Genomic DNA, 27,305 nt, shown 5'->3' on the forward strand with positions numbered 1-27,305 from the left:
TAGATATATAAGAATAGTGTGAAAGTGGCATATATGGTGAGAGACTGGTATGGTAGTATCCATTTAAATGAAAACTAAAGAAATTTAACATGTAGAGAAAAAATTCTGCACTGTTCTTTGTGACATTTTGGTGAGAACATTTGACTAGAGTAGAAAGTATATATAAAGCATATGATAGTATATATAAAGCATAAGATATTTAATGTGATCTTTTGCAAGTAATGGAATTTTTGTTGTTTTTGTTGTTGTTCTGTGGTGCTGAGGATCAAACTCAGGACCTTGTACGTGCTAGACAAGAGCTCTGTTGCTGAGCTACTGCCACCCCCTACACACACACACACACACACACACACACACTGGCCCCAGCAAGTAACAATTTTAGAGAATGATTTTTAGATTTAGAAATGAAATAATAGCATGATAATTTAGGTTATTCCTAAGAATGCTAGTCTCCCTAAAAAAATTGAAGACAGCAAATTCTAAAAATATATAAATTTATTTCTTATTAGTATCAAGCATATTTTAGAGACCTTTTATAGTAATAGTTTGTTCATGTGTGGGGTAGTTAACATTTATTAAATATAGAAAATGCTGCTAAAAGTTTTGAGTGTTTATGTTTGGAATTGATAATCATTTATCAAAGAATAGTCTACATTGTGTTTAAAATATTCTGTTTAAGAACAGAGTGAGTTAGCAATAATCTTATAGACTACTTACTATGTTTATAAAGTTCTCTTAAGGTGATAATAGTACTTAATTTATTCTAACATGTGTTCTGCATGGTTTGTATGTTCAAAGTGTGTTAATAGAGCAGATCTGAAGTCAAATTTTAAATTTCATATGCAAAGACCTTTAGATTTCTATTTTTATATTCCTTAATTGCTACTTAATTTAATAAGGACTAACACATAAATGATTTATATGTTGATGCGAGTAAAATAGTTTAACCAGCAATTATTAAAAGGAACATATACTTTCATAATCATAAATATTTGAGTGAATATAGGAAAATGAAAGATTAATGTGCTCTAAAGGACAAACACAATAGACAGTACTGAATTAGATTTTGAAGAAAGAGAAAATGTCAGAAGAAACACTTATAGAGTACTTCCCTTCAAAAAACATTCTAATGGAACAGAGTCTAAAAATAAATAATTGCAATTAATTACAATTGGAGGATAATGAAGGATAAACTATAAGAAATTATAAACAAAATGCTGTATAAAGACAGAAGGCATAATGATTTATTCTGCCAAGGAGGCAGTGTAACATTTTGGTTGGACCCAAAAGAATAGTTAAATCTGAATGAACAAACAAAACAACCTGAAGATACTCCAAGTGGGGGGGAAAAAAAGTACACTAACAACACATAATGACATAAATATGTTTGGCATGTTATAGTAACAATAAATTTTGGCAGGAGCATAGATTCATTTGAAGATTATGGGGAGTGGTCAGTGTGTTCCCAAATGACCAGTTTTAGAAATCTGTGAACCCAAAGTCTCATTTCTACTGTTTCATTTAATTATTTTATCTTTTCTTAAAGTAAATTTGTGTGGTCTTATTTGGACATTAGAGTAACTAGAATGCTCTCTGGATTAAATTTCATTTTTGTGAATTTATTCTGATTATTCGTTAAGGATAATGCACATAAAAATAAGAGTCTTAAAAATGATCAAATGATCCATAGGATTAAGTTTTAGCTTGAAGATATGTTGTTATTAGGACAAATTGACTCAAGTTAGTTGCTAAATAGGAGCTGGTATGTTAAACCAAACTACATGAATTATAAAGAAAAAACTGAGCAGACAAAAGTAAAATCTAAAGGAAACTTATAATTGTATATAGGAAATATGAAGGAGGAAAGTGAGAAATATTTTGAATAATAAAAATGTTTAAGAGAAAGTAAAATTTGTATTGGTAACTTCCAAAGTAGATGAACACTAAGTTTTGTAGTAAACAAGTCCATCATCAAGAGATGATTCAAAATACAGTCTCAAAAATAAAACTTGTTTATCAAGCCATTTTGCTTTGGCTAATAAATATCAACTACCTATCCTTCTGAAACCATTTACCTAAGACATTGCATAGTTTAGGGTTAGAGAATCTATCCCATCGCCCCCAAATTTTTATATGGAAGGCATAGAAATGAGAATAAAAGCTATAAAGAGCTATGTAGATTTTAAATAATTTTCTACAATATGAACTAAAATGTTAAAGAATAAAGCCTTCCTAGAAAGATCATCTAAATAATTTAATCTCCTCTTATTTTGCAGATGCAGAAAGTAGGGCTCCAAGAGTTAAGAGTTACCAGTTGCACAAATAGTATCAGACTTAGATTTTAATGCCAAGTGTCTGGATTCCAAGTCTCTTTTTTCTAAATGTAACATTTTTGTGTTTTGTTTGAGAAAAATAAAATGTAAAACTATTGCATCATCTGTCCTTTAAGTTTTAAAAATAAGGTGTTATTGCTTTTTAAATATAGTGGAACTGGTTGTTTGAAGCCACAAGATAATGAAAGTCACAGCACACAGAAAGTCAGAAATCAAAAGGCTAAATCTAGGTTATTGGAGAAGACATAAGTTTGGAAAATGAGAGATGAACCAGAAACTAGCATATTAATATCTAAGAAAATGCCATGTCTAGTGGTCAATAGTGTTGATGCTTTAGAGAGAGATTTCGATACTAGCAAATAAACTGTTGAGAATGCAGTTTTGGTAGCATGCAATGGCCTGAATTAATTATTCTGCAACTCAAAAGTAATTTTCATTAAAAAAAAAGTAAAGTAAGTATATTTTTAAGTGAGGAAAATTCCTTAATGTGTTTTCAATTGGGGATTTTTACACATTCTAAATAGCATTTAAAAATCCTACATATTGAATGTCACATGAACTAAAAGCATGTAGATATTGTTAATAGTTTTATATACATCTGATTTTTAATATAGAATCATACCAAAGCATTCAAGAGCTTGCTATTTGGGTAATTCCTCTTTATTTTTTTTCCATCAAATTAATGTTTTTATGTCTGTCTCCCTAGTTCATGCATTGAAAGAGAGCATCATTTAGGTTTGAGCATTTTTTGAGTTATTCATTAAACATCCAAGTAGAGATACTGAGTTGGCAGTTGAGTTGGATCTAAATTTTTGGAGAAAAAGTTTATGTTGGCTTAGTCAGGAAAGGATGGGAAGCAAAGTTGTGAGACTGTGATAGATCACCAAGAGAATGAATATATGGAGATTTCCAAAGTTCTGACTTTGGGATTACTGACACAGATCATAGAATAGCTAACCAAAGGAAAGGAGTAAGGCCAGCTCAAAATACTGGCTGGTAACAAAAAACTATTTTAAAATGAATGAATGTACCAATGAAACCCTAGCAGACTTACAAGTGGCCCAAATAAGACATTTACAGATAAATGTAATAGTATTAATTGAAAGTAAACTCAATGAAGCTATGGTTTAAAACCACAAAGAGATCTCTCCATAGATTTTTTGTTGGTATAAAGAGGGAAAAATAGTAGCTATACGTCACAGAAATTGGGCAATATCTGCATCAGATGATGAAAATGAACATCACTGAGGAATAAATTAGCTTTTTGTGCCTCACGAAATGACACCCTGAGAAGAATGGATAGTATGACTCAAATCATAAAGAAAGATCAGACAAACCCAAATTAAGAAACCATGCTATAAAGTAATTGTCCTGTGTGCTTTAAAAATGTCAGTGTCATAAAAGACAAAGTGACTGAGGAACTGCTACAGATGAAAGAACATTAAAGAGACATGATAAAATGCAATGTATAAATCTGGATTGGATTTTGTACTTGAGGATAAAAGTACCATAAGGAATATTACAGGTGATGCACACCTGTAATCCCAGCAACTTGGTAGGCTGAGGCAGGAGGATCATAGGTTGAGGGCAGCCGCAGCAACTTAGACCCTGTCTCAAAATAAAAACTAGGGCTGGGGAGATAGCTCAGTTGGTAGAGTGCTTGCCTTGCAAGCATGAGGCCCTAGGTTTGATCCCCAGTACCGCAAATAAATAAATAAACAAATAAATAAATAAATAAATAAATGGGTTGGGAATTTAGCTCAATGGTAAAGCGTCTCTGAGTTCACAAAATCAATTAAAAATAAAAAGAAATTACTGGGGCAGATGATAGAATTGGAAATGAATGGAGAGTAAATAAAAATATAATATCAATATTACATTTCCTCAGCTTAATACCTGTACTGTAGTTATGTCAGAAAATATCCTACTGCTTAAAAAAATGCTGAAATATTAAGAGGTCAAGGACCCATAATACATGGTTCAAAAAAATTTTGTGCATATGTTTAGAGAATGATAAACAAGGAGAAAAACCCACAATGAGAACCACTGTGTACCTATAAATAGCTGCTCTTTTATAAAACTTGTAATACCTAGTATAGACCAAGATGTGAAACTGCTGAAGACAACATTTCTAAATATCATTTGAGAATATTATACAGTGTTATTTGTGTAATTATGTATTATCATATGTATTTCAAGTATTTACATTTATATTCATTATTTTTCTTAACTTCTGTAAATGTAAGTTTGTGTTTCCAGTGGTTTAACATGTATTTTGTCCTACAAAATGACAGAATTTATTTTGTTCGTTAGAGTTAGTAAAATGCTATTTGCTAATTCCCTATGCAATTTAGATGAAAAGTAAAACTTCTTATGAAAGTGAGCTAATATTTTGTTTACTTTTAATTTTGAATCTGCTACAAAATAATTCATTCCTTATATTTTTATATTTCTAGTATACCTTTTAGTATCAAATTTTGATTTAATTGTAGACTAACCCAGTCATGTAAAATGAGTCTTTTGGGCTGGGGTTGTGGCTCAGTGGTAGAGTGCATGCCTAGCATGTGTGAGGTACTGGGTTCAGTTCTCAGTGCCACATATAAATAAATGAATAAAAATAAAGATCTATAAATATCTAAAAATAAATAAATAAATAAATAAATAAAATGAGCTTTTGACTAAGTTTACATGATATATTTCTTTTGATACTGAATTGGGAAAGGGCAATTTAAATCCACAAGGAACATATTTTAAACTCTTACAAAATTTAACTTCTTCTCTAAACACACATAGTACTTTAAAACCTATTGAAGAATTTTTTTCATAGTTTTAATTAATTTACGAATTAAAATGAAAAGTTGGTGTTCTGTATTTGATGATGTAATCCAGCTTCCTTAAACAATTGAGGATTTTTCCATGAATTTCCTACCTATTTTTTAATAATAGAATAATATTTAAATTTTCTAACGTGAAGATTTTATTTTGAAAGCTATGAACAGAAACAAGCAGATTTTCTAATCCAAGTAGTTTCATATATATTATCAGCAAGTTGGCCTTCTTACTGGTTATTTTCCAAATTCACTCTGTCAGCTCCAGTATATTATCCTTCTCAGAGTATCATGTTTAATTTTAACAATTTACAATAAAATATAAACCATTCCTAGGTGCCAATCAGAAATTTTTTAAAAGCTTTTTAACCCTCTGAAATGTGTGTAGTTGGTGACACCAACATAGTATTGCTACGCTGAGCAATACTGAATGTAGGTGTATTCCCCTGTCCTTATGCTAAGTAATATTTTTTTTAAAAAAACACGGTTAATCTACTTGCTGTAGGAAATACTTGTGACCAAAACCACTAAAATAGCTTATTTTAGCAAGATTAATTGCTCAATAAGACTTACTTCAAGATTTTCCCCTTCTATTGTACTCACTAATCCAAAACTGTTTCATCATGAACTTTGTCCAGCTCTAGCAGGTTCCCCACCTTGCAAGATGTTGAGTGGTCCAGCCCACCCCATGCCCTAAAACCTTACAAATATTCTTCTCAGTCTTTCTTCTTCATGTTTGCTCCCCATTGTAGTTCATCTAATAAATTTAACTTTGCTTGGTGAATGATATTGTTGAGTGATGTTTGGAGAATTGACAGTTGACATGTAGTAGTTACTCATGCTGAGTAGTTTAAGGGGGTGAACTTGAGAATTCAGAATCTTAAATTTCTGCTCTTATTTTCTCACTGCCTGCTAGTTAATCAGTGGGAACAAACATGTCCTCTTAACTGCTGAAACCTAAAGTCTAATATTGAGCTCCTTTCCTTTTCTCCTTCCACTTTTTTTTTTTTTAATCTCCTTTCACTTTTTTATCACCTTCCCTAGTCATGGGTTGGTGAGGAGTGGTCCTGTTCCTTTTCTGACATCTAAACTATTTATTCTGATGGAAGTCTTAGAATAATATATATATTTTCTCTCTTCCAATAATAGCTAACCAATTTCTAAGTCCTACCAAGGTTAGGTAAGAAATAGCAAAATCAAAAGATAAAACTGTGTATTTATCCATTATTGATGCTACTTTAAATAACAATATGTAAAATGTGTCAATACAATTTTATATGTTTTGACATAGAAAAGTAAATACCATGAGATAGTAGGTGGAAGAATATATATATATTATCTCATTTTTTGATGCTTTTGTGCATAAACAAAGTCTAAAATTTTGGTTTTGCCTAAGGCAGGCAAGAAGTAGATATTCACTCTGCTTTTTAAAATAAATACTTTTTATCAATTCTCTAATTTTTTTTAAAAAGCACAATTAAGCATCTTTAAGGGTAAAAACAGTGAGAGACAACATAGTAATATGCATCTGCCAAGTAAATGTTGATTTTAAGAAGATTTTTGTTCCTTCCAATTTGTTAAAAAGTGGGAATGTGTAAGGTAGTTCCTGAGACTTTTCAAAGATTTAGTTCTTCATTCTTGTACCATCTTTTCTCAGAACACGGAATATTTCTTTCTCCTTGAACTTTTGGAATTCCTCAGAATTTTATTTTGAAGTCTTTGTAACTAAGTAACACTATTCATATTTACATTGACATATATACAGTGGATTCGAGTGGTTTTTACTCCCTCCCCAAACTTTGACCTTGAGGCAAAGAAAAGAAAAATCTGTTTTATACAGTTTACTTGTATTTAAAACCAATATTACAAAAAGAGTTACTACAGTAGTTGATACTTGGCATTTGATTTTTACAGTTATAGATCAAATGTTCATTTTAAGGAAAACCAGTTTTAATCAACTGAATATGAAGCTAGTTGAATGATTTCTTTAGAAACTAAGCCTTAAGTGATTTGATAGAAAAGTGACACTGGTGCTTTGTGATGATGGTGTTTGTTAATGTCATCTCTGATGCTCAGTGTCCAGTGGTGGTTCATAAATACAATTTGAAATGAAAGCAGTGGAAGACTGTTACTGTCTTGATTCAAAAGGCAGATTTGAATGTGAACTATCTACAACACCTTCTAGTACACATTAAGTGAAGCTGTCCAAAATTTTATAATTAACAAGATGACCTTCTTTAGGAAAATAGAAATCATTCAGTCCCTCAGAATCAAGAATATGGGATAGTGGTCTTCTAAAAAGCTACATTTGCCTAGGTAAGGTGCTCACTCCTATATTCTGAGCAGCTCAGGAGGTTGAGACAGGAGGATCATGAGTTCAAAGCTATCTCAGCAACTTAGGGAGGCACTAAACAATTTAGCAAGACCCTGTCTCTAAATAAAAAAATGTAAAAAAAGGATGTGGCTCAGTGGTTAAGTGCCCCTGGGTTCAATCTGTGTTATTAAAAAAAAAAAAAAAAACACACACACACACACACACACACACACACAAAGAAAACTGTTTTTGTCCTTTCGTTTTATAGTCTACAAATTTGGGGATGGAAATCAAAAATTTAAGATAATCTATAAGATGAAGATAAGTCAACTCTAATAGAATTGTGATAATTTTATTTATTTTTTATTATTAGTTTTATTTAGTTGTACATGACAGCAGAATGCATTTCGATTCATTGTATACAAATAGAGCACAGCTTTTCATTTCTCTGGTTATATGCAATGCAGTGTCACACCATTTGTGTAATCTTAAACATGTACATAGGGTAATAATGTCCACCTCATTCCACCATCTTTCCCATCCCCATATCTTCTCCCCTCCCCTCACTCCCTTCTGCCCAACCTAAAGTTCCTCCATTCTTCCTTGCCACCCCCACACCCCATTATGAATCAGCATCCACATATCAGAGAAAATTTGGCCTTTGGTTTTTTTGGGATGGGTTTATTTTCTTAGCATGATAATCTCCAGCTCCATCCATTTACTTGAAAATGCCATAATTTTATTCTCTTTTAAGGCTGAATAATATTCCACTTGTGTATATACCACAGTTTCTTTATCCATTCATCTGTTGAAGGGCATCTAGGTTAGTCCCACAATTTAGCTATTACGAATTGAGCTGCTATAAACATTGAAGTGATTGCATTGTTGTAGTATGCTGACATTAAGTCCTTTGGATATAGACCAAGGAATTGGATAGCTGGGTCAAATAGTGGTTCTGTTCCAAATTTTCTAAGGAATCTCCATACTGCTTTCCAGAGCGGTTGCACCAATTTGCAGTCCCACTAGCACTGTATGCATGTACCTTCTTCCCCACATCCTCGACAACACTTATTGTTGCTTATATTTGTGATAATTTCCATTCTTACTGGAGTGAGATGAAATCTTAGAGTAGTTTTGATTTGCATTTCTCTGATTACTAGAGATGGTGAACATTTTTTCATATATTTGTTGATCAGTTGTATATCCTTTCCTATGGAATTGTGATAATTTTAAAAACTTTATCTAGAAAATAATTATATATGAGGGATAAAGCGTATTAATGGGTATGTTGTAATTCAGGCATCTTTGGAAGTTACCGACATTATCTTCAATTCTACTGAGGGCTACAGTACAGTTAGTCTTGAAATTATAAGATAAATTTTATATGATCTTTTACTTCTGTTTATTTTAGCATTCCTGTACTTTTTGTTTAACACGTTTGTTGATGTCTGCTATGTGCCAGGTAGTATTCTAAGTGATAGAGATACAGTAGTGAATGAAACAGTCAAGAATTCTTATCCCCATCAAGCTTGCTTTTAATAGAAGGAAACAGACAAATAAGTCTATCAGGTGATATGTATTATAGAGAATAATAAAGTGTCAAAGGAGGAGTAGGTGGTGCTCAGAAAGATGGTTCACAGTTTTTAATATAGTAGGAAGGAAATTGTTTCTGGAGGATGACATTTGAGCAAAAAGGTCTTAAGGAAGTAAGGGGCAAACTAAGCTATCTGAGGAAGCTCATTCCAGTAGAGATAACAGTGAGTATGGTATGGAATTATGCTGAGAAGGTAGAAGAATAGCAAGCTGATAGTCTTAAGGACTTTGCCTTTTACTTTTAGAGGAATGTATTTGGAAGATTGCCAGCAGAACAGGGGTATGATGTACACATGTGTTTAAGGGGTCACTCTGACTGTGTTTCATGTAGTCCAGAGCTTGGCAAACTTTTTCTGTAAAGGGTCAGATACTAATATTTTAGGTTTTGTGGAACATAGTCCACCACAACCATTCTGCTCTGCCTTTGCAATATGAATACTGCCATAAACAGTACATAATGGATGACTGGGCCTATGTTCCAATAAAACAAAAAAGTGGCAGTCCTGACTTTTCCTGTGTGTCATATTTTGCCAACCCCTGATGCAGACCATAATGAACCAAGGACAAAAGCAGGTTGACATGGGAAGTTTTTTCAGTAACCAAGGCAGTGCTTATGGTAGTGGCAGTAGCAACAAATGGTCAGAATCTAGAAATATTTTAAAGATAGAGCCAATAGGATTTGCAGGTGAGTTTAGGAGTGGATATGAGAAAGTGGTCTGAGGTGATGCCCATGGTTTTGAGTTCTAATTAGAAAATACTTGCCTAATATTTCACCTTCTATAAGGTTTAATAATATCTAGAATATTTTTAAAATATATTTGTACCTATTAAGGGTATTCATTTTTTTTTTCCTTTGAGCCTATTTGACTTTGTTTTGTTCTAGGTATTCCTTCATAAATAAAGAAAAAGGATAACCCAATAACTTCTCAGAGCCACCACGGGTCATTGCACATTAACTCATTAGTTTTTCCTTATGACTGAAAGCATGTGTGTAGTTGGAATGTGTTATATATGTCAGTGTGTTGCATTATGGTCAAGGAAAGAAAGATATTAGTCAGTTAGCCTGCTATGGGTAGTTCTAAATGAGACTGAGCCATTATGTGAAATTAATATACCAAGCCTTAGTAATTTTGGTAATATATCTGTAAGAATGTTTAAAGTGAATAGTTCTTGGAGAAGATAGTACAGACTATTAGATAAGGACTTACACTGAGTGACTTCACTACCCTCATTCTTACACTACCATCGTTCTTCAAAGCACAGTTATCTTTATTCACTCTTACTCACACCTAGTTACTTACTAAGGGATGCAGAGTCTGTTGTCATAATCGTCTCAACTCACCTTCATTACATCTCACTTAAATTACTTTATGTTTTAATTATTGTTGCACTCTGATTTGTACTACACACTGATATTAGCTTAATTGTTCTGAAAAACTAGTTCTCAAACTTGTATGCATCTGATTCACTTGCAAGGCTTTTCAGACACAGATTGCAAAGTTTTTGATTTAGTGGTTCTGAACTAGGACCCAAACTCAGAATTTTCTCATGGTTCTGGTTTGAGGACCTATCATAGAAACCACTGTTTCAGAGTATTCTGGTAATGCCGTTTCATCAATAATAACCACAAGTCCTCCCCTCTCCTCTAATCTGATAAATTCTCTGGGTTTTAAGGACTATCACTGTTACCCATCTTGCAAGTTTTTTGCTTTTTAAAATATGTTTTGTGAACATGACCATCTTTTCTATCATTGCTTTTCAACTGTATTCTTGGAATGTCATAACCATTCTTCACTCTGTCCCTCCCATTTTCATTGGTCAGAATCCTAATCATCTTCTAAGATTTATTTCAAACCAGACCTTTTTAAAAATCTCCAAATGTGTGCATTCTCCTTTTTTCTTTGATTTCCTAAAACATTAATATTTCTTAAAACATCATCTTTCTCTTAATTTATAGCTGTCCTGGTCTCTTATATGAATGTAAGTGAGCTCCTTGAGAATGATTTATATATATTCATGTCCTCTCTCTCTCTCTCTCTCTCTCTCTCTCTCTCTCTCTCTCTCTCTCTCTCTCATAATCTTTGTCTCCTTTAAACAATATTTGTAGAATCAAACCACCCTTTTTATTTATTCCCTTTTCCACTCTTTGGATAGTGTAATTAAAATAGCATAAGACATTAACATTAAATATGCCTAATACCTTCTAGCTTCTTTATCTGTTGGATAAAACTCATTGTATAGACATGAAGACTTTCTTCTTGGAACCTACTGACTTTCTCTTTGTATTTGGATTGATTGCTCTGATTCTGTTTCACAAATTGTAATTACAAATTTTTAATGCTATAATTTCTGTTCTCTAAAATTTTTTTTTTTATTTTTTTTTATTGTAAACAAATGGGATACATGTTCTTTCTCTGTTTGTACATGGCGTAGAGGCATTCCATTTGTGTAATCATAAATTTACATAGAGTAATGTTGTTTGATTCATTCTGTTATTTTTTCCCTTCCCCCCACCCCTCCCACCCCTCTTTACCCTCTATACAGTACTTCCTTCCTCCATACTTGCCCCCCTCCCTAACCCTAACTCTAACCCTAAAACTAACCCTTCCCTCCCCCCCATTATGTGTCATCCTCCACTTATTAGCGATATCATTCGTCCTTTGGCTTTTTGAGATTGGCTTATCTCACTTAGCATGATCTTCTCCAATTTCATCCATTTGCCTGCAAATGCCATAATTTTATCATTCTTCATGGCGGAGTAATATTCCATTGTATATATATGCCACAGTTTCTTTATCCTTTCATCAACTGAAGGGCATCTAGGTTGGTTCCACAATCTGGCTATTGTGAATTGAGTAGCTATGACATTGATGTGGCTGTATCTCTGTAGTATGCTGATTTTAAGACCTTTGGGTATAGGCCAAGGAGTGGGATAGCTGGGTCAGATGGTGGTTCCATTCCAAACTTTCTGAGGAATCTCCATACTGCTTTCCAGAGTGGCTGCACTAATTTGCAACCCCACCAGCAATGTATGAGTGTACCTTTTTCCCCACATCCTCGCCAACACCTATTGTTGCTTGTGTTCTTGATAATCGCCATTCTAATTGGGGTGAGATGGAATCTTAAGGTGGTTTTGATTTGCATTTCTTTTATTACTAGAGGTGTTGAACATTTTTCCATATGTTTGTTGGTTGCTTGTAGATCTTCTTCTGTGAAGTGTCTATTCATTTCCTTAGCCCATTTGTCGACTGGATTATTTGAATTCTTGGAGTAGAGTTTTTTGAGTTCTTTATAGATTCTGGAGATTAGTGCTCTATCTGAAGTATGATTGGCAAAGATATTCTCCCACTCTGTAGGCTCTTTCTTCGCATTGCTGATAGTTTCCTTTGCTGAGAGAAAGCTTTTTAGTTTGAATCTATCCCAGTGGTTGATTCTAGCTTTTATTTCTTATGCTATGGGAGTCCTGTTAAGGAAGTCTGATCCTAGACCAACAAGGTGAAGATTTGGACCTACTTTTTCTTCTATAATCTGCAGGGTCTCTGGTCTGATTCCAAGGTCCTTAATCCATTTTGAGTTTAGTTTCGTGCATGGTGAGAGATATGGGTTTAGTTTCATTCTGTTGCATATGGATTTCCAATTCTCCTAGCACCATTTGTTGAAGAGGCTATCTTTTCTCCATTGCATATTTTTGGCCCCTTTGTCTAGTATGAGAAAATTGTATTTATTTGGGTTTGTGTCCGTGTCCTCTATTCTGTACCATTGATCTACCTTTCTCTTTTGGTACCAATACCATGCCGTTTTTGTTACTATTGCTTTGTAGTAGAGTTGAAGATCTGGTATTGCAATACCCCCTGTTTCACTCTTCCTGCTAAGAATTGCTTTAGCTATTCTGGGTTTCTTATTCTTCCAGATGAATTTCATAATTGCTTGCTCTATTTCTGTAACGTACGTCATTGGGATTTTACTTGGAATTGCATTGAATTTGTATAGCACTTTAGGTAGTATGGCCATTTTGACAATATTAATTCTTCCTATCCAAGAACATGGAAGATCTTTCCATCTTCTAAGGTGTTCTTTAATTTCTTTCTTTAGTGTACTGTAGTTCTCATTGTAGAGGTCTTTCACCTCTTTTGTGAGATTGATTCCCAAGTATTTTATTTTTTTCGAGGCTATTGTGAATGGGGTAGTTTTCCTAATTTCTCTTTCTGAAGATTCATCACTTATGTATAAAAATGCGTTGGATTTATGGGCATTGATCTTGTAACCTGCTACTGTACTGAATTCACTTATGAGTTCTAAGAGTTTTCTGGTGGAATTTCCAGGTTCCTCTAAATATATAATCATGTCATCAGCGAACAGGGATAGTTTGAGTTCTTCTTTTCCAATTCGTATCCCTTTAATTTCTTTGGTTTGTCTAATTGCTCTGGCCAGAGTCTCAAGAACGATGTTGAATAGAAGTGGTGAAAGAGGGCATCCCTGCCTTGTTCCAGTTTTTAGGGGGAATGCTTTCAGTTTTTCACCATTTAGAATGATATTAGCCATGGGCTTAGCATAAATGGCCTTTACAATGTTAAGGAATGTTCCCACTATCCCTATTTTTTCTAGTATTTTGAGCATGAAGGGGTGCTGTATTTTATCAAATGCTTTTTCTGCATCTATTGAAATAATCATGTGATTCTTGACTTTAAGTCTATTAATATGGTGAATTACGTTTATTGATTTCCTGATGTTGAACCAACCTTGCATCCCTGGGATGAAACCAACTTGATCATAGTGCACTATCTTTTTAATATGTTTTTGTATGCGATTTGCTAAAATTTTGTTGAGAATTTTTGCGTCGATGTTCATTAAGGATATTGGTCTGAAATTTTCTTTCCTTGATGAGTCTCTGTCTGGTTTAGGTATCAGGGTGATATTGGCTTCATAGAATGAGTTTGGGAGGGTTCCCTCCTCTTCTATTTTATGGAATACTTTGAGAAGTATTGGAATGAGCTCTTCTTTAAAGGTTTTGTAGAACTCGGCTGAGAACTCATCTGGTCCCGGACTTTTCTTTGTTGGTAGGCTTTTGATGACTTCTTCTATTTCAGTACTTGAAATTGGTCTACTTAAATTGTTTATGTCCTCCTCGTTCAGTTTAGGCAATTCATATGTCTCTAGAAACCTGTTGATGCCTTCGAAATTTTCTATTTTATTGGAGTATAGATTTTCAAAATAGCTTCTAATTATGTTTTGTATTTCAATCCTGTCTGTTGTGATATTTCCTTGTTCATTCCGAATTTTAGTGATTTGGGTTTTCTCTCGTCTTCTCTTTGTTAGTGTGGCTAAAGGTTTATCAGTTTTGTTTATTTTTTCGAAGAACCAACTGTTTATTTTGTCAATTTTTTGTATTGTTTCTTTTGTTTCAATTTCATTGATTTCAGCTCTGAGTTTAACTATTTCCTGTCTTCTACTACTTTTGGTGCTGTTCTGTTCTTCTTTTTCTAGGGCTTTGAGCTGTAGTGTTAGGTCGTTTATTTGTTGAGTTTTACTTCTTTTATTAAATGCGCTCCATGAAATAAATTTCCCTCTAAGTACTGCTTTCATAGTGTCCCAGAGATTTTGATATGATGTTTCTTTGTTCTCATTTACCTCTAAGAATTTTTTAATTTCCTTCCTAATATCTTCTGTTATCCATTCATCATATAATAGCATATTGTTTAATCTCCAGATGTTGGAATAGTTTCTGTGTTTTACTCTTTCATTTATTTCTAACGTCAATCCATTATGATCTGATAGAATACATGCTAGTGTCTCTATCTTCTTGTATTTGCTAACATTAGCTTTGTGGCATAATATATGGTCTATTTTAGAGAAGGATCCATGTGCTGCTGAGAAGAAAGTGTATTCGCTCTTGGTTGGATGGTATATTCTATAAATGTCCGTTAAGTCTAAATTATCGATTGTGTTATTGAGATCTATGATTTCTTTGTTCAATTTTTGTCTGGAAGATCTGTCCAGTGGTGAGAGAGGCGTGTTAAAATCACCTAGTATTATTGTGTTGTGGTCTATTTGGTTTCTGAAATTGAGAAGGATTTGTTTGACGTACATGGATGAGCCAATGTTTGGGGCATAGATGTTTATGATTGTTATATCTTGCTGATTTATGCTTCCCTTAAGCAGTATGAAATGACCTTCTTTATCCCTTCTGACTAACTTTGGCTTGAAGTCCACATTATCAGAAATGAGGATGGATACTCCAGCTTTTTTGCTGAGTCCATGTGCATGGTATGTTTTTCCCCATCCTTTCACCTTTAGTCTATGGGTATCTTTTTCTATGAGGTGAGTCTCTTGCAGGCAACATATTGTTGGAGCTTTCTTTTTAATCCAGTCTGCCAGTCTATGTCTTTTGATTGATGAATTCAGGCCAGTAACATTCAGGGTTATTATAGAGAAATGATTTTGTTTCCCGGTCATTTGGTTCATTTTTAAAATTTTGTTTATTTATTTGTTTGACACAACTTGTTTCCTCCTTTATTTGACAATTCCTTTAGGATAATTCCTCCCTTTGCTGATTTGCTTCTTTGTTTTTCATCTCTTCCTCATGGAATATTTTGCTGAGAATGTTCTGTAATGCTGGCTTTCTTTTTGTAAATTCTTTCAGCTTTTGTTTATCATGGAAGGATTTTATTTCATCGTCAATTTGAAGGTAAGTTTTGCTGGGTATAAGATTCTTGGTTGGCATCCATTTTCTTTCAGGGCTTGAAAAATGTTGTTCCAGGCCCTTCTAGCTTTTAGGGTCTGGATTGAAAAATCTGCTGATATCCGTATTGGTTTCCCCCTGAATGTAATTTGGTTCTTTTCTCTCACAGCCTTTAAAATTCTGTCTTTATTTTGTATGTTAGTTATTTTCATTATAATGTGCCTTGGTGTGGGTCTGTTGTAATTTTGTGTATTTGGAGTCCTATAAGCCTCTTGAACTTGATTTTCCATTTCATTCTTCAGATTTGGGAAATTTTCTGATAATATTTCATTGAATAAATTGTTCATTCCTTTGACTTGTTCCTCTAGGCCTTCCTCAATCCCAATAATTCTTAAATTTGGCCTTTTCATGATATCCCATAGTTCTTGTAGATTCTGTTCATGATTTCTTACCATCTTCTCTGTTTGTTCAACTTTGTTTTCAAGGTTAAATATTTTGTCTTCAATGTCTGAGATTCTGTCTTCCAGGTGTTCTATCCTATTGGATATGCTTTCTATGGAGTTCTTAATTTGGTTTATTGTTTCCTTCATGTCAAGCATTTCTGTTTGGTTTTTTTTCAATATCTCTTACTCTTTATTGAAATGATCTTTTGCTTCCTGTATTTGCTCTTTTAACTGTCGATTGGTGCGATCAATCAATGCTTGCATTTGCTCTTTCATCTCATCATTCAGTGCGTGCATTTGCTCTTTCATCTCATCGTTTGCTTCTCTGATCATTTTAATTATGTACATTCTGAACTCCTTTTCTGTCATTTCTTCTGCCATGCTGTCATTGGGTTTTATTGATGTAACATCTAGATTTGTTTGCAGCATTTTCTTTCCTTGTTTTCTCATATTGTTCAGGTATCAGAGGACCGCTGAGATATTGCAGATTTCCTCTATTGACTTACAATGTCCCTGAAGATTTCTATATATATCCCCCCTTAGCCTTCAGTAGGCTGAAGTCTTGGAGGAAGTTGATAATGCGGTGCTCCACAAGGAAGCTGCCTCTCTAGGAGTGGTGGCCTTCAGGCGGGGTATAATCCCTGCTAGTGGGCAGAGGTGCCTCCACTTGTTGACCAATGGTCATCCAAAGGGGACCTAGGCTGTGGGCTGAGGCAAGGCCTGTTTGGGCCTGTGTCTCTGGTTTTACCGTCCTTGTGGGGAAACCTCACCCAGCAGGGAAGACTCACCCGGTTGGGAAATCTCGCTGGTCAGTTCCTTCCTAGAGGTTCCCCTCAATTTACAGCTACCGCCTGGGCTGGGCTGCCTTCCTCTGCAAAGTTCCCAGGGGCCCGGCCCTACCTTCTGGGCCTGGGAGCCTCACCCTTCGCAGATGAATCTCCTTAGGCTGCCCCTCCTCAGAGAATCTGCCCACAGGTCTGGAACCTTTGCTCCGCCCTAAGCCTGTCTCTGTGCGGCTCGATCCTGGGACCCTGCTCTGCACCTAATCGCCTGGCTGCGTAGCCCCTCCTCTGAGCAGCCACCTGGGGCCCCGTACAATCGCTCTGAGTCCCAGAGACCCGCCACACGCCTCTTCCTCCAGACAGCTGCCCAGTATTCTGGTGTGGTCACTAGGAGTCCAAGAAACTCACTGCGTGCCTCCTCCTCCCACCAACCACCCGTAGCTCTGGGCAATCAATCACTCCGAGTCGAAGTGACCCTCCCCGTTCCTCCTCCTTCTCCAGATAACCCCCCGTGTGTTCAGGAGCGGTCGCTCTGAGTGGCTCTGAATCCACGTGACCCGCTGCACGGGTCCTCTGGGCAACCGCCCGGAGCTCTGGTGCGGCCACTCAAGACCAAGCGACCCACCACGCTTCTCCTCCAGGCAGCCCCCCTGTGTTCAGGAGCTGTCACTTTAAGTCCAAACAACTCACCACTCGCCTTCTCCTCTGAGCAGCCGCCTGGAGCGCTAATGCAGTCACTGCGAGTCCAAACGACCCGCCGCGACCACCTCCTCCTCTTCCTACTCCTCCGGGCAGGCCCTGGTGTTCAGAAGTGGTCTGAGTCCAAACAGCTCGCCACACAGCCCCTCCTCTGGCAACCGGCTGTAGCTCTGGTGTAGTCACTCTGAATCCAAGCGGCCGCGCTCCTCTTCCTCCTCGTCCCCAGGGCAGGCCCCGGGGTTCAGAAGCAGTCGTTCTGAGTCCAAACAGCTCGCCGCGGAGCTTCTCCTCTGGCAACCGCCTGTAGCTCTGGTGTAGTCACTCCGAACCCAAGCGGCCACATTCCTCCTCTTCCTCCTCAGGGCTGGCCCCGGTGTTCTGAGTCCACACAGCTCTCCTCACCACTCCTCCCCTGGGCAGCCGCCGGGGCCCCAGTGGTTGCTCCGAGTCCCAGCGCTGTGCCGAGCGGCCTCCTTTATGGCGCTCCCAGTTGTCCGCGTTCACTGCTCCAGCGGGGGGCGAGGCGTCTCGCCGGCAGCTCTACTTCACAAAGTTCCCTGCATTCCAAGACCACCGTCCCATCCGGGACGCCTTCCCAATGGGTGAGAGTCACCTGGCTGCTTTGAGTTGGTCCCAAGTGTCTCAATATCTCCTCTTTTGAATCCTGAGTCCTGGAGCAACATGAAATGCAGCCACCCTCTAGGCCGCCATCTTGAAACCTCTGTCTTTGTTCTTAGGATATTTTTGGTGAAGTATACAGAGATGACATGTCAGAACATCTGCTGTCACTCTCAAATGATTCAGGAAAACCAGAGAAAATGAGAGTGAGAGAAAAAATGTGCAATTGGAGAATCTTGGTGAAGGTTTTATGGGTGTTTCTGTACCTTCATTGCAAGTTTTTGAGTGTTTGAAACTTTCAAAATAAAAAGTTGGGAATGAAAAATCAAAATAAAAGTTGGAGGTTAAAAAAGGAATTAGCCAGGCTCAGTGGTTCACACCTATAATCCCAGCTACTTGGGAGGCTGAGGCAGGAAGTTTGAAAGTTCAAGGCCAACCTGGGCAACTTAGCAAGACCCTGTCTCAAAATAAAAAAAGAAAAGGACTGGGGATGCGGCTCAGTGTTAGAGTGTTTGCCTAGTGTGGGCAAGGCCCTGGTTTAATTCCCAGTATCACAGAAAATTAAAAAATAAGTAAAAGTCAGAACACGATGATCTTCTGAGAGGGTACTAACTTGGAAGAGGCATGAGGGAAATTCCTAGGGGCCATGGAAACATTGGCGCTGGGTGAAAGCTGGCCCTCCAGGACCCTGGGCAGATATTGATTGGTGCTCCAGCAAATTACCGAGACTGGGCGAGACTGGGCGATCCTCCTGCTTCCACTCTCTGAGCTGCTGGGATTGCTGACAGCCTGTTCTCTAAAATTTTGACGTATTGTAAATAATCTCTTCTTGTTTTCATCTTCCATGTCTCTGGTTTTGCTAGAGTCAAAAAAGTGTGTGTGTGTGTGTGTGTGTGTGTGCGCGCGCGCGTGTGTGTGCGCGCGTGTGTGTTCGTGTGTGAGAAATACATATCTGAAAAGTATTTTGGTCTCACACTTGATGAATAGTTTGGGCTTAGAATTCTACATGAGATATAATTTTCCCTTAGAACATAAAGGCGTGCATCATCTTCTACTTTGATTTAAACTGATGAGAAGGCTAATGCCAGTCATTGTTTTTTAAGCTAACATCATGGTTTCTATTTCCTATTTTCACTTTTGGGAGTTCCTGTTCTTTAATTGCAGGGTATCTTCAATTGATCATCTCTCTTATCTCATATTTCATATATTACGCCTACCACTTTGTTCTAAATTCTTAAGTATATATATGGCTTTACCAACTATATTTTGAATTTTTTTTTTATTTCATATAATGCATTCTTACCAAGTACTTTATTCTTTTGATTGTTCTTTCCAAGCATTCTTAGTATTATGAATGTAACATCATCTTCAGTATCTAAAGATACTAAACATTTTCCTAAATTGTTTTATTTAAGTAAAATTACAGTTCTGGTTATCTTGGAATATTTCTTTTTATCTTGGAAGAATTCTGTTTATTTTGTTCTTTTTCCCCTCATACTGATAGATTTCTGTATATCTGATGATCCATTCATATTTATGTCAGTTTATATTTGTCAGAAATGTTGACATCTCATTGCTGGGAACTCTGTGCATGTGATTGGGACTTCTTGATCTTCAAATTATGTTTTAAAAGAAGTGGGAGGAAAACCAACTGTTTTACTGGAGACCTTAAGTATGACTTTTCATCTTCTAAATTATTGTTGAAGCCTCTCATCAGCTGATGGGCCTACTTCCATTCTCTTCACAGTTAAAGGATTGCTCCTGGCTTTATTTCTTTCCTATAAGTTTAATAAGGTCTTGGGACAGATAAGAAACAAAATGACTGTCATTTTGAACCAGAAGCTTTGTTTTCAACAGATTAAAATAGTTCTTTATAATTAAGTACTTTATATTTACATATAACTTTCATTTCACAAATAATACATTTGGATGGATAACTTCATTTGATTAAATTTTAATAAACCTGTAAAATGGGTAGTACAATATTAAGGTTAGATTAATGAGATAGAGAACTAAGAATTACCCAAGAACTACCCTATCTTGTTCCCAACATGTATATTTAACTTTATGTAATCAGAGAGATGACTAATATATTAGCCAGATGACTGTTTATAGATTTTCCACAGTAATTGTTAACAATTAAAGAAAACTAGAGGCTCAGGATTAGTGAATTTTTACCAGAGAGAGTCTATGTGAAAAACCAAATTTATAGTCACACAGTTTAGGTAAGCATGGAGGCACAAAGAGGGTCTCATTGATCTTATTGGCTGGGATCATCTAGCTGAGATAGCCTGATATATTATATCCATTTTCAGGCAAGGTTGCCATGTAGACCAGAAAATTGAGTATTGATCATAACATCATTTTTCCTGGATTTTGCTAGAGATTGAGAAAGTTTCCTAAGGTGGAGTTTCTTTTTCTAGGTGACATTTTGATTGTGCTGATAAAAGTTCAACTAAGACAGTATAATGAAGTTAATTAGTTATAAACTTCCTGAGTTCTCTAGAGTCCACACCAGAGCCAACTTAACTGATTTTGTGAAGCTTCTCAGCTACTTACAGATTATTACTTAAGATTGCTAACTCTGAAAACATCAGTCTTTTCCTATTCTTTTTTTTTAAATCAAATGTAGATCTCTTTCTAAATTTAAGTCTCAGAAGGTTGATCAAGCCAGTCACCATCTAACATATGTAGACATTATCTTTATGTCACAAAGAAACTGATCTTAGAAGTTAAATGACTCACCCCAGAATCTCACAGTATATTAGTGGCTGATTCAAGACCTAAATCTCAGTTTTCTGTCTCTAATATTTTCAAGTATACCCCTTAAAATAGTTTTGTTTTAACAATTACCAACTGTTCAGAGGGGAAAATGAGGCTGAAGGATTGCCAGGGAGCCCAGCCTGGGCAACTGAGCAAGATCCCTGTCTCAAAACAACAGAGTACTATAAAACTTTTTCTTTAGTGCAAAATATCTGACAAATCCTATCTTTATTAGCCCAATACAGATTGTATATATTTAAGATAAAATAAAAATATTTATTTTCTTTAGAATTTCTGTGATTGTCGATGTTCATCATCTTTTTTCCCTTTATGGAGCAATCCCAGTGAGATTTAACAAAACATTTAATTAACTATGTAGTTAGCTAATTTTTTTTCCTCTATTACTGGGGATCAAACCACTAAGCCATACCTCCAACTTTGTTACATTTGTAACTTTGTTACATTTTCAAGTTAAATATATAATATTAGCTTTTACTATGTATTTTCATTTTTTTCTACCTTCCAATTTATTTGGATATATATTGCTACTCTCTCAAATATTTTATGTGCATGTATTTCATATGCTGTAAATTTATTTGACAGTAAAATGATGAACTGGGGTTTTACTTCCTAAAAATCTTTCAGATTCAACCTTGTTTTCCATTCCTACAGCTAATTTTTCCACTTCAATTGTCTCCTTAGTAAGCCTCTATTGTCAATTCCCTCCTCCAGTCTCTATTCTATGTTATGTCCTATCTTAAAGCCATTTGATGAGTAACTCCCAATCATATGAAAATAAAGTCCAAATCTTCTAGTCCTATAGTTAATATGTATATGTCCATTATATTTCGGTAGTAGCAAGACCCTAATCAGAAACCACAGTTAGCGTAATCACGGACAACCATGAGACATGAAATTGCATTCAAAATAATCCAAGTTTTTACCAGTTTACTTTTTTAAAATTTTTTACTTTTTGTTACTAGTCAGATGAAATACTTGCTTGAAGATTATTCTCCTTGTACATAAGTTTTCACAAATGCTTTCTATTTCTATGCACATAAGGATTTAATAAGTAAGTACAAATATATAGTGTATTTGTAAATGACTTCAAATGAAGGCTTAACGTAACTCATTTGTGACTTAAATCAACAATAAGTGTTTTTTGAAAGTACATTTAAAGAAAAGGCAATATTTATTATAATCAGTGACGAGAGTTATCTTAGTGGCAGTAGCACACATTAAGGACATAATAAAGTACACTAAGAGGAAACAGGAATATATGTATAAGTTATCAGGTAAAGTTTCCAATTGTATGCCAAACAGTGGTTTCATTACATTTTTCTGTTATTTCTCTGATGATATAAGCAAAGAGATGGAGGAAGGGTGGAAGTAATGAGATTTAAATATTTTTGATTGTATTCATGTACTTAGATATCTTTCTTGACTTTATAAATTTTGATTTTTTTTCTTTTGGTGTCAACATTTAGTTGTCAGTTTAATTGGAACTTCTATATGTTTTTTTGAGTTACAACAGTCAGAAGTCCTTTGAACACAATCCCTAAATGAAACATTGACCAATTTTAAAATTTCCTTTAAAGGTAAAACCAAGTTTAGAATGTCCTTTACAGCTTTGTCAGATAACTGTTGAAAGAAATTCATAAATCTAGATATTCATGATTCAGGTGAGAAGCTACAAGTTGACAGATGATAAAAAAGAAGCTCCCCTCCATTTACTCAGTGTGGAATCATCCCTTAAATTGGAAATATGTACATGGAACTTATTAACAAAAATTCTTCTGTGGGTGTATGGCATTTAATATAAATAGAATTCAATATACGACATATAAAGATAACTATAAAAAGCTGTTACATACTTTTATGTGTATACTTTTAGTCATGATGTAAAAAGGGCTGCTAACAATGATTTTTACTTTTTATGTTATTTTGGAAAGCTGTGTTAAAGTTCACAACCTTTAAAAATAGTGAACATATAAATAATGTGATAGGAAAAGTATTTAAGATACAGTTTTGATGGTAGTCCAAAGAATCTGATTATAAGCCAGTGTAAAATGTCACTGAATGAATTATTAGACCACTAAGGAAAAATAATTTAATTTTACTTGCTTCTGGCAGCTCACTCTCTGACTTGTAATCCCTATTGTGGATCTGAAATTTCTAATTCAGTCAAATTTTGATTCACAGACTGTCTTGAAATATGAAAAGATGTAATAGATTTTTTATATTGTAAGTTTAGAGTATTGTCACTATTGAGAAGATTGACTTTTTTCAACCAGGTTTATACTTGTATAGCTGAGTTCGTGGTAATACTTAAGCCATGAGGTATACTGTCCTTATTTTTAAAATAATTTTCAAGAGTGATTTTTTTTTTTTTTTGCATAGGTCCCATACTATATGTCTCCCTTCCTTTGGAAACATCCAAAGTGATTATTTTATTTAAAGGAATGTACTTTGCAGCAGTATATCCTGTTGCTGAATTATACACATTTGAATTTTGCTTAATCCACTCGTGTTTATTTTAACCATATATAGAGAAAAGTGATGAACATGTACAAAGTAGTCATGGTACTGATGCCTAAGTAATTCTTTTCCTTACTAGTCTTGGACATATATTTCTGAAAACTTAAGATTAGTTGTTCTTTGCAACTATTTGAGCAGCCTTTAGGAGCTGTGTTCTTTATCTGAGGTTTGGGTATGCTGAAGAGAAAAAAGAAAAAAATAAATATTAATTGGTGCTTTGCACATGGTTTTGATATACCTTATTTGGTCTTTACACAGAGATGATGAGATCCTCATTTTACAAGTGCACAGGCACCACACTTCTGATTTGCCCTTGCACATGGCAAAGAGAATAAATGGTAGTCAACTCCAGTGGGATAGAGCACAGAGCCATGGCTCTTCTTTCACCATGCTGGACATTTTATTTATACTTCTATTTTTTAAGATAAATTCAAGATAAATTTATTGATATTCATTTGTTTTAATATCCTGGGAATCATGTCAGATTTTAATTCAAAAAATAGAAAGTGTACTATTTAACAGTATACATTTTAAATAAAATATTCCCTCTCTTAAATTTAATTTTGCTTCGCCAGTCATGTTGAATATGAATGAATAGGTGTGCTCTGATGGGTACTTTAGAATACTCAGGCTTATTGAATAGGAAAAATGGCAATTGAATAACTATATTACTCTGAAGTAAATTCTATAATTGAAGTGACAATAAAATGTGGTAGGAGCAGAGTAAGTGACAATGGGATTTCTTATCTAGGAGTCTCCTCTGGTATACTGAACTCCCAGCACCTTGTACTGTAATATTTCATGCTTATTACAGGAGGGCAGGGAAACAAGTATTTGTTCGACCACTACTGCTTGAAGGCTTTTTGGCTTTCTTAGAGAATGTGAATAGTCCTTCTAGGCTCTTCTATTGATAGAATAAAAAGAATATGAAAGTAGCTCTTTGAAGATCAATAGAGAAGGATTAGATTGGTCACTGTTGGAAGGAACAGGTTGCTTCTCTATTAAATTGCATGTTTGCCAGAAAAAGAGACAGCTTTGTCCAGTTTAGTATTGAACAATTCAGAAGTAAATATTGAAGTACAATGTTGAAGTGGAAGGTACTAGAATACATAAGATTTAAAAGCTCTAAATCTTTACATATATATGTGATAAGCCTTGTTTTTTGGTAAAATATAACCTAATTTCTACTTTTCAAAAAATCATGTATCAGCCAAAATTATTTTAGAGTATATTAGATCTTTAATGTAAAAGCTGAACTACAAAGCTCCCAGCTCAATTTTTGTTTTATAGAAAAATAGCACTTACTTATTAAAGCTGAGAAGACAGTTCATAAAAATAAAATATGTATTTCCTTAATCAGTAGAAAGATGTGATGTTGGTCTTCTAATTGCATGTAAGATGTTTTGCTGTTATCCATTTTGGATAAAAATAATGCAGAAATCAAAATCTCTTTTGTAATTAATAGACTGAAAGGAAGTTGCCTTGTAAGATAAAAGTTTTCTTTTGCAGAGAATAAAGACCACCTAAAATATGTGAGGTTGTTATCCTCTGTCAGCTGCAGCAAATGTAATTTTTATCATTGTTACATTATATTTTTCCAGCCAGGTCTTTCTGAATAGCCTGAATAAGCAAATATTTTCTTAAACATCATTGACTAGATATGTGTGAATATATATAGATAGATGTTTATAACCTAATGGCAATAGTGTATTTAGATAATACTAATATGAAATCTGACACAAATATCAAAAAACCAGTCTACTACCTTATGAGTTGTGTTTTATTTGTAGGAGAAAAATATATTATTTATTTTTAATTGCAGCTATAATGCTCTGTAAAATTTAAACAAAGAATATCAGTAAATAATGATCTTCATATTTTTTCAATAGCATTATTAAAAAGGAGAAGATTCAAAAAACCTTCTCATTTTTGATCTGTTCTGAGAATTGATTTCCTAGAAAGGTGTAACTTAATACCAACCATAACTGATTACTTTGTTCAATTCTTCCTGATTTTCACTGGAAAAGTTTATCTTTGTTTTATTTTGGGATATATCTGACACTCCAGGCTAAATATTTTTCTACTTCAAATAAATTAGTCAAGATAATGTTTTGACACTTAAAATCTGGATTATAATGGTGGCATTAATTTTTTAAAAATATGTCATAAGGTTTGGCAGTTTAACACTATATTAAGGTGATTGAGAGTGGGCTTTGAAGAGAAACTTAGATTTTAGGTCTCTTAACATTTACTGACTGTATGTATGATCTTGACCATTAATTTTGACTAATCACATTTTAAATATAGAATGAATCATCAGTATTAAGAAGAAACTATCTCACCATAGTTCTTTGTTTTGCTATTTTCTAGATCAGTGTACTGTTACCCGGACATACCTATTTCTTCACAAGTTCTGGTTCTTTAGTGCTGCATACTATTTTGGAAACTGGGCCTTTCTTGGGGTAAGTACAGGTCTCTCAGGCATAATTTTCCTTTATAAAGTTCGGTGTATAAACTCCTTGTTTGTATATCAGTAGTCCATTTGTATCTCAGTACCGCCATTGAATTTTAAATGCATTACTTCTAAATGATTTTAGGTTTGAGAAATAACACACTGCTTATTTAAATTTACAGGTATTCTTGATTGGATTAATTGTATCCTGTTGTAAAGGGAAGAAATCAGTCATTGAAGGAGTAGATGAAGATTCAGACATAAGTGATGATGAGCCCTCTGTTTATTCTGTTTGACAGCCTTCTGTCTTAAAGGTTTTATAAAGCCAACTGAGTTATCTGTTATGCAATTTTAAAGTTTTAAAGTTAAACATTAGGATAAACTAACTAGCTTTCATCAAAAATGGGAGCATGGCTGTGAAAAAGAACTATATTTTTTATGTTTCTGAAGGTAACATTATTGTATCATAGATTAACACTTAAAATTGCTAAAATAATACTGTGTAAATATGAAACTACCGGCTTTGTGAGGGAATGTTTGTGGAAAAAAATTCTTTAATGTATAATAGTGTTAAATTGATTAAAAATCTTCCAGAATTAATATTCCCTTTTTTTGCTTTTTAAAAACAATAAAAAATCACTTGTATCTGTACCTTGGAGTCTCCAGAGTATTGTGAAATTTTAAAGTATGTGTATCTGATTGTCTAAAAATAATACTCATAATATAGCATAATAAACACTACTCCCATATGGAATTTGTTTTTAATTTTTTACATAAAATTGTTAGTGCCACTCAGATTTCATGAAAAAATTTCGAACTGCCTAAGACAGTGGCATTTTAAGATGTTTGTTATGTTGTTCAAATAGTAACCATTAGGATTAACCATTAGGTATGTTTCCACTTCTATAAGAGCATTTAAGACATAAATGCACATATATACACATATATATGTATACATATATATAGAGATCTATCTATCTGTCACTATGGGTGGCATTTATTTTATAGATGACCTCAGAATTTGCCAACATAAATGGAAGTGATGAGAATAATTCTGAAAAAAATTAATTTACCTATCTATGACATCATATTTAAAAACATGTTTTCATTAAAGATTGAAATTTGCACAAAAATATAGTGAAAGCTGTATATCAGTATTTTGAATACATTCTGAATAGTGAAAAATAGTCACAAATGATTATTCTAAATTTATGAATGTAAACAAATTACAATTCATCAAAAGTATAGATCATGATCCTTGAA

General features: G+C 34.5%; 1 protein-coding gene across 1 annotated transcript in view; it reads left to right on the forward strand.

The window, feature by feature from the left end:
- The window catches only part of LMBRD1 (LMBR1 domain containing 1), a 103,527-nt gene extending 76,834 nt beyond the window's left edge, over positions 1-26,693 (forward strand). Inside the window, exons 15-16 of the mRNA XM_079146529.1 lie at positions 25,961-26,052; positions 26,225-26,693. Coding sequence (XP_079002655.1) covers positions 25,961-26,052; positions 26,225-26,338 — 206 coding nt within the window. The 3' untranslated portion in view covers positions 26,339-26,693. The remainder of the gene's footprint in view (positions 1-25,960; positions 26,053-26,224) is intronic.
- The last annotated feature ends 612 nt before the right edge of the window (positions 26,694-27,305 follow it).

This window comes from Sciurus vulgaris (genome assembly GCF_902686455.1).
Source record: "Sciurus vulgaris genome assembly, chromosome: 7".
In the NCBI taxonomy this organism is placed as follows: Eukaryota; Metazoa; Chordata; class Mammalia; order Rodentia; family Sciuridae; genus Sciurus; species Sciurus vulgaris.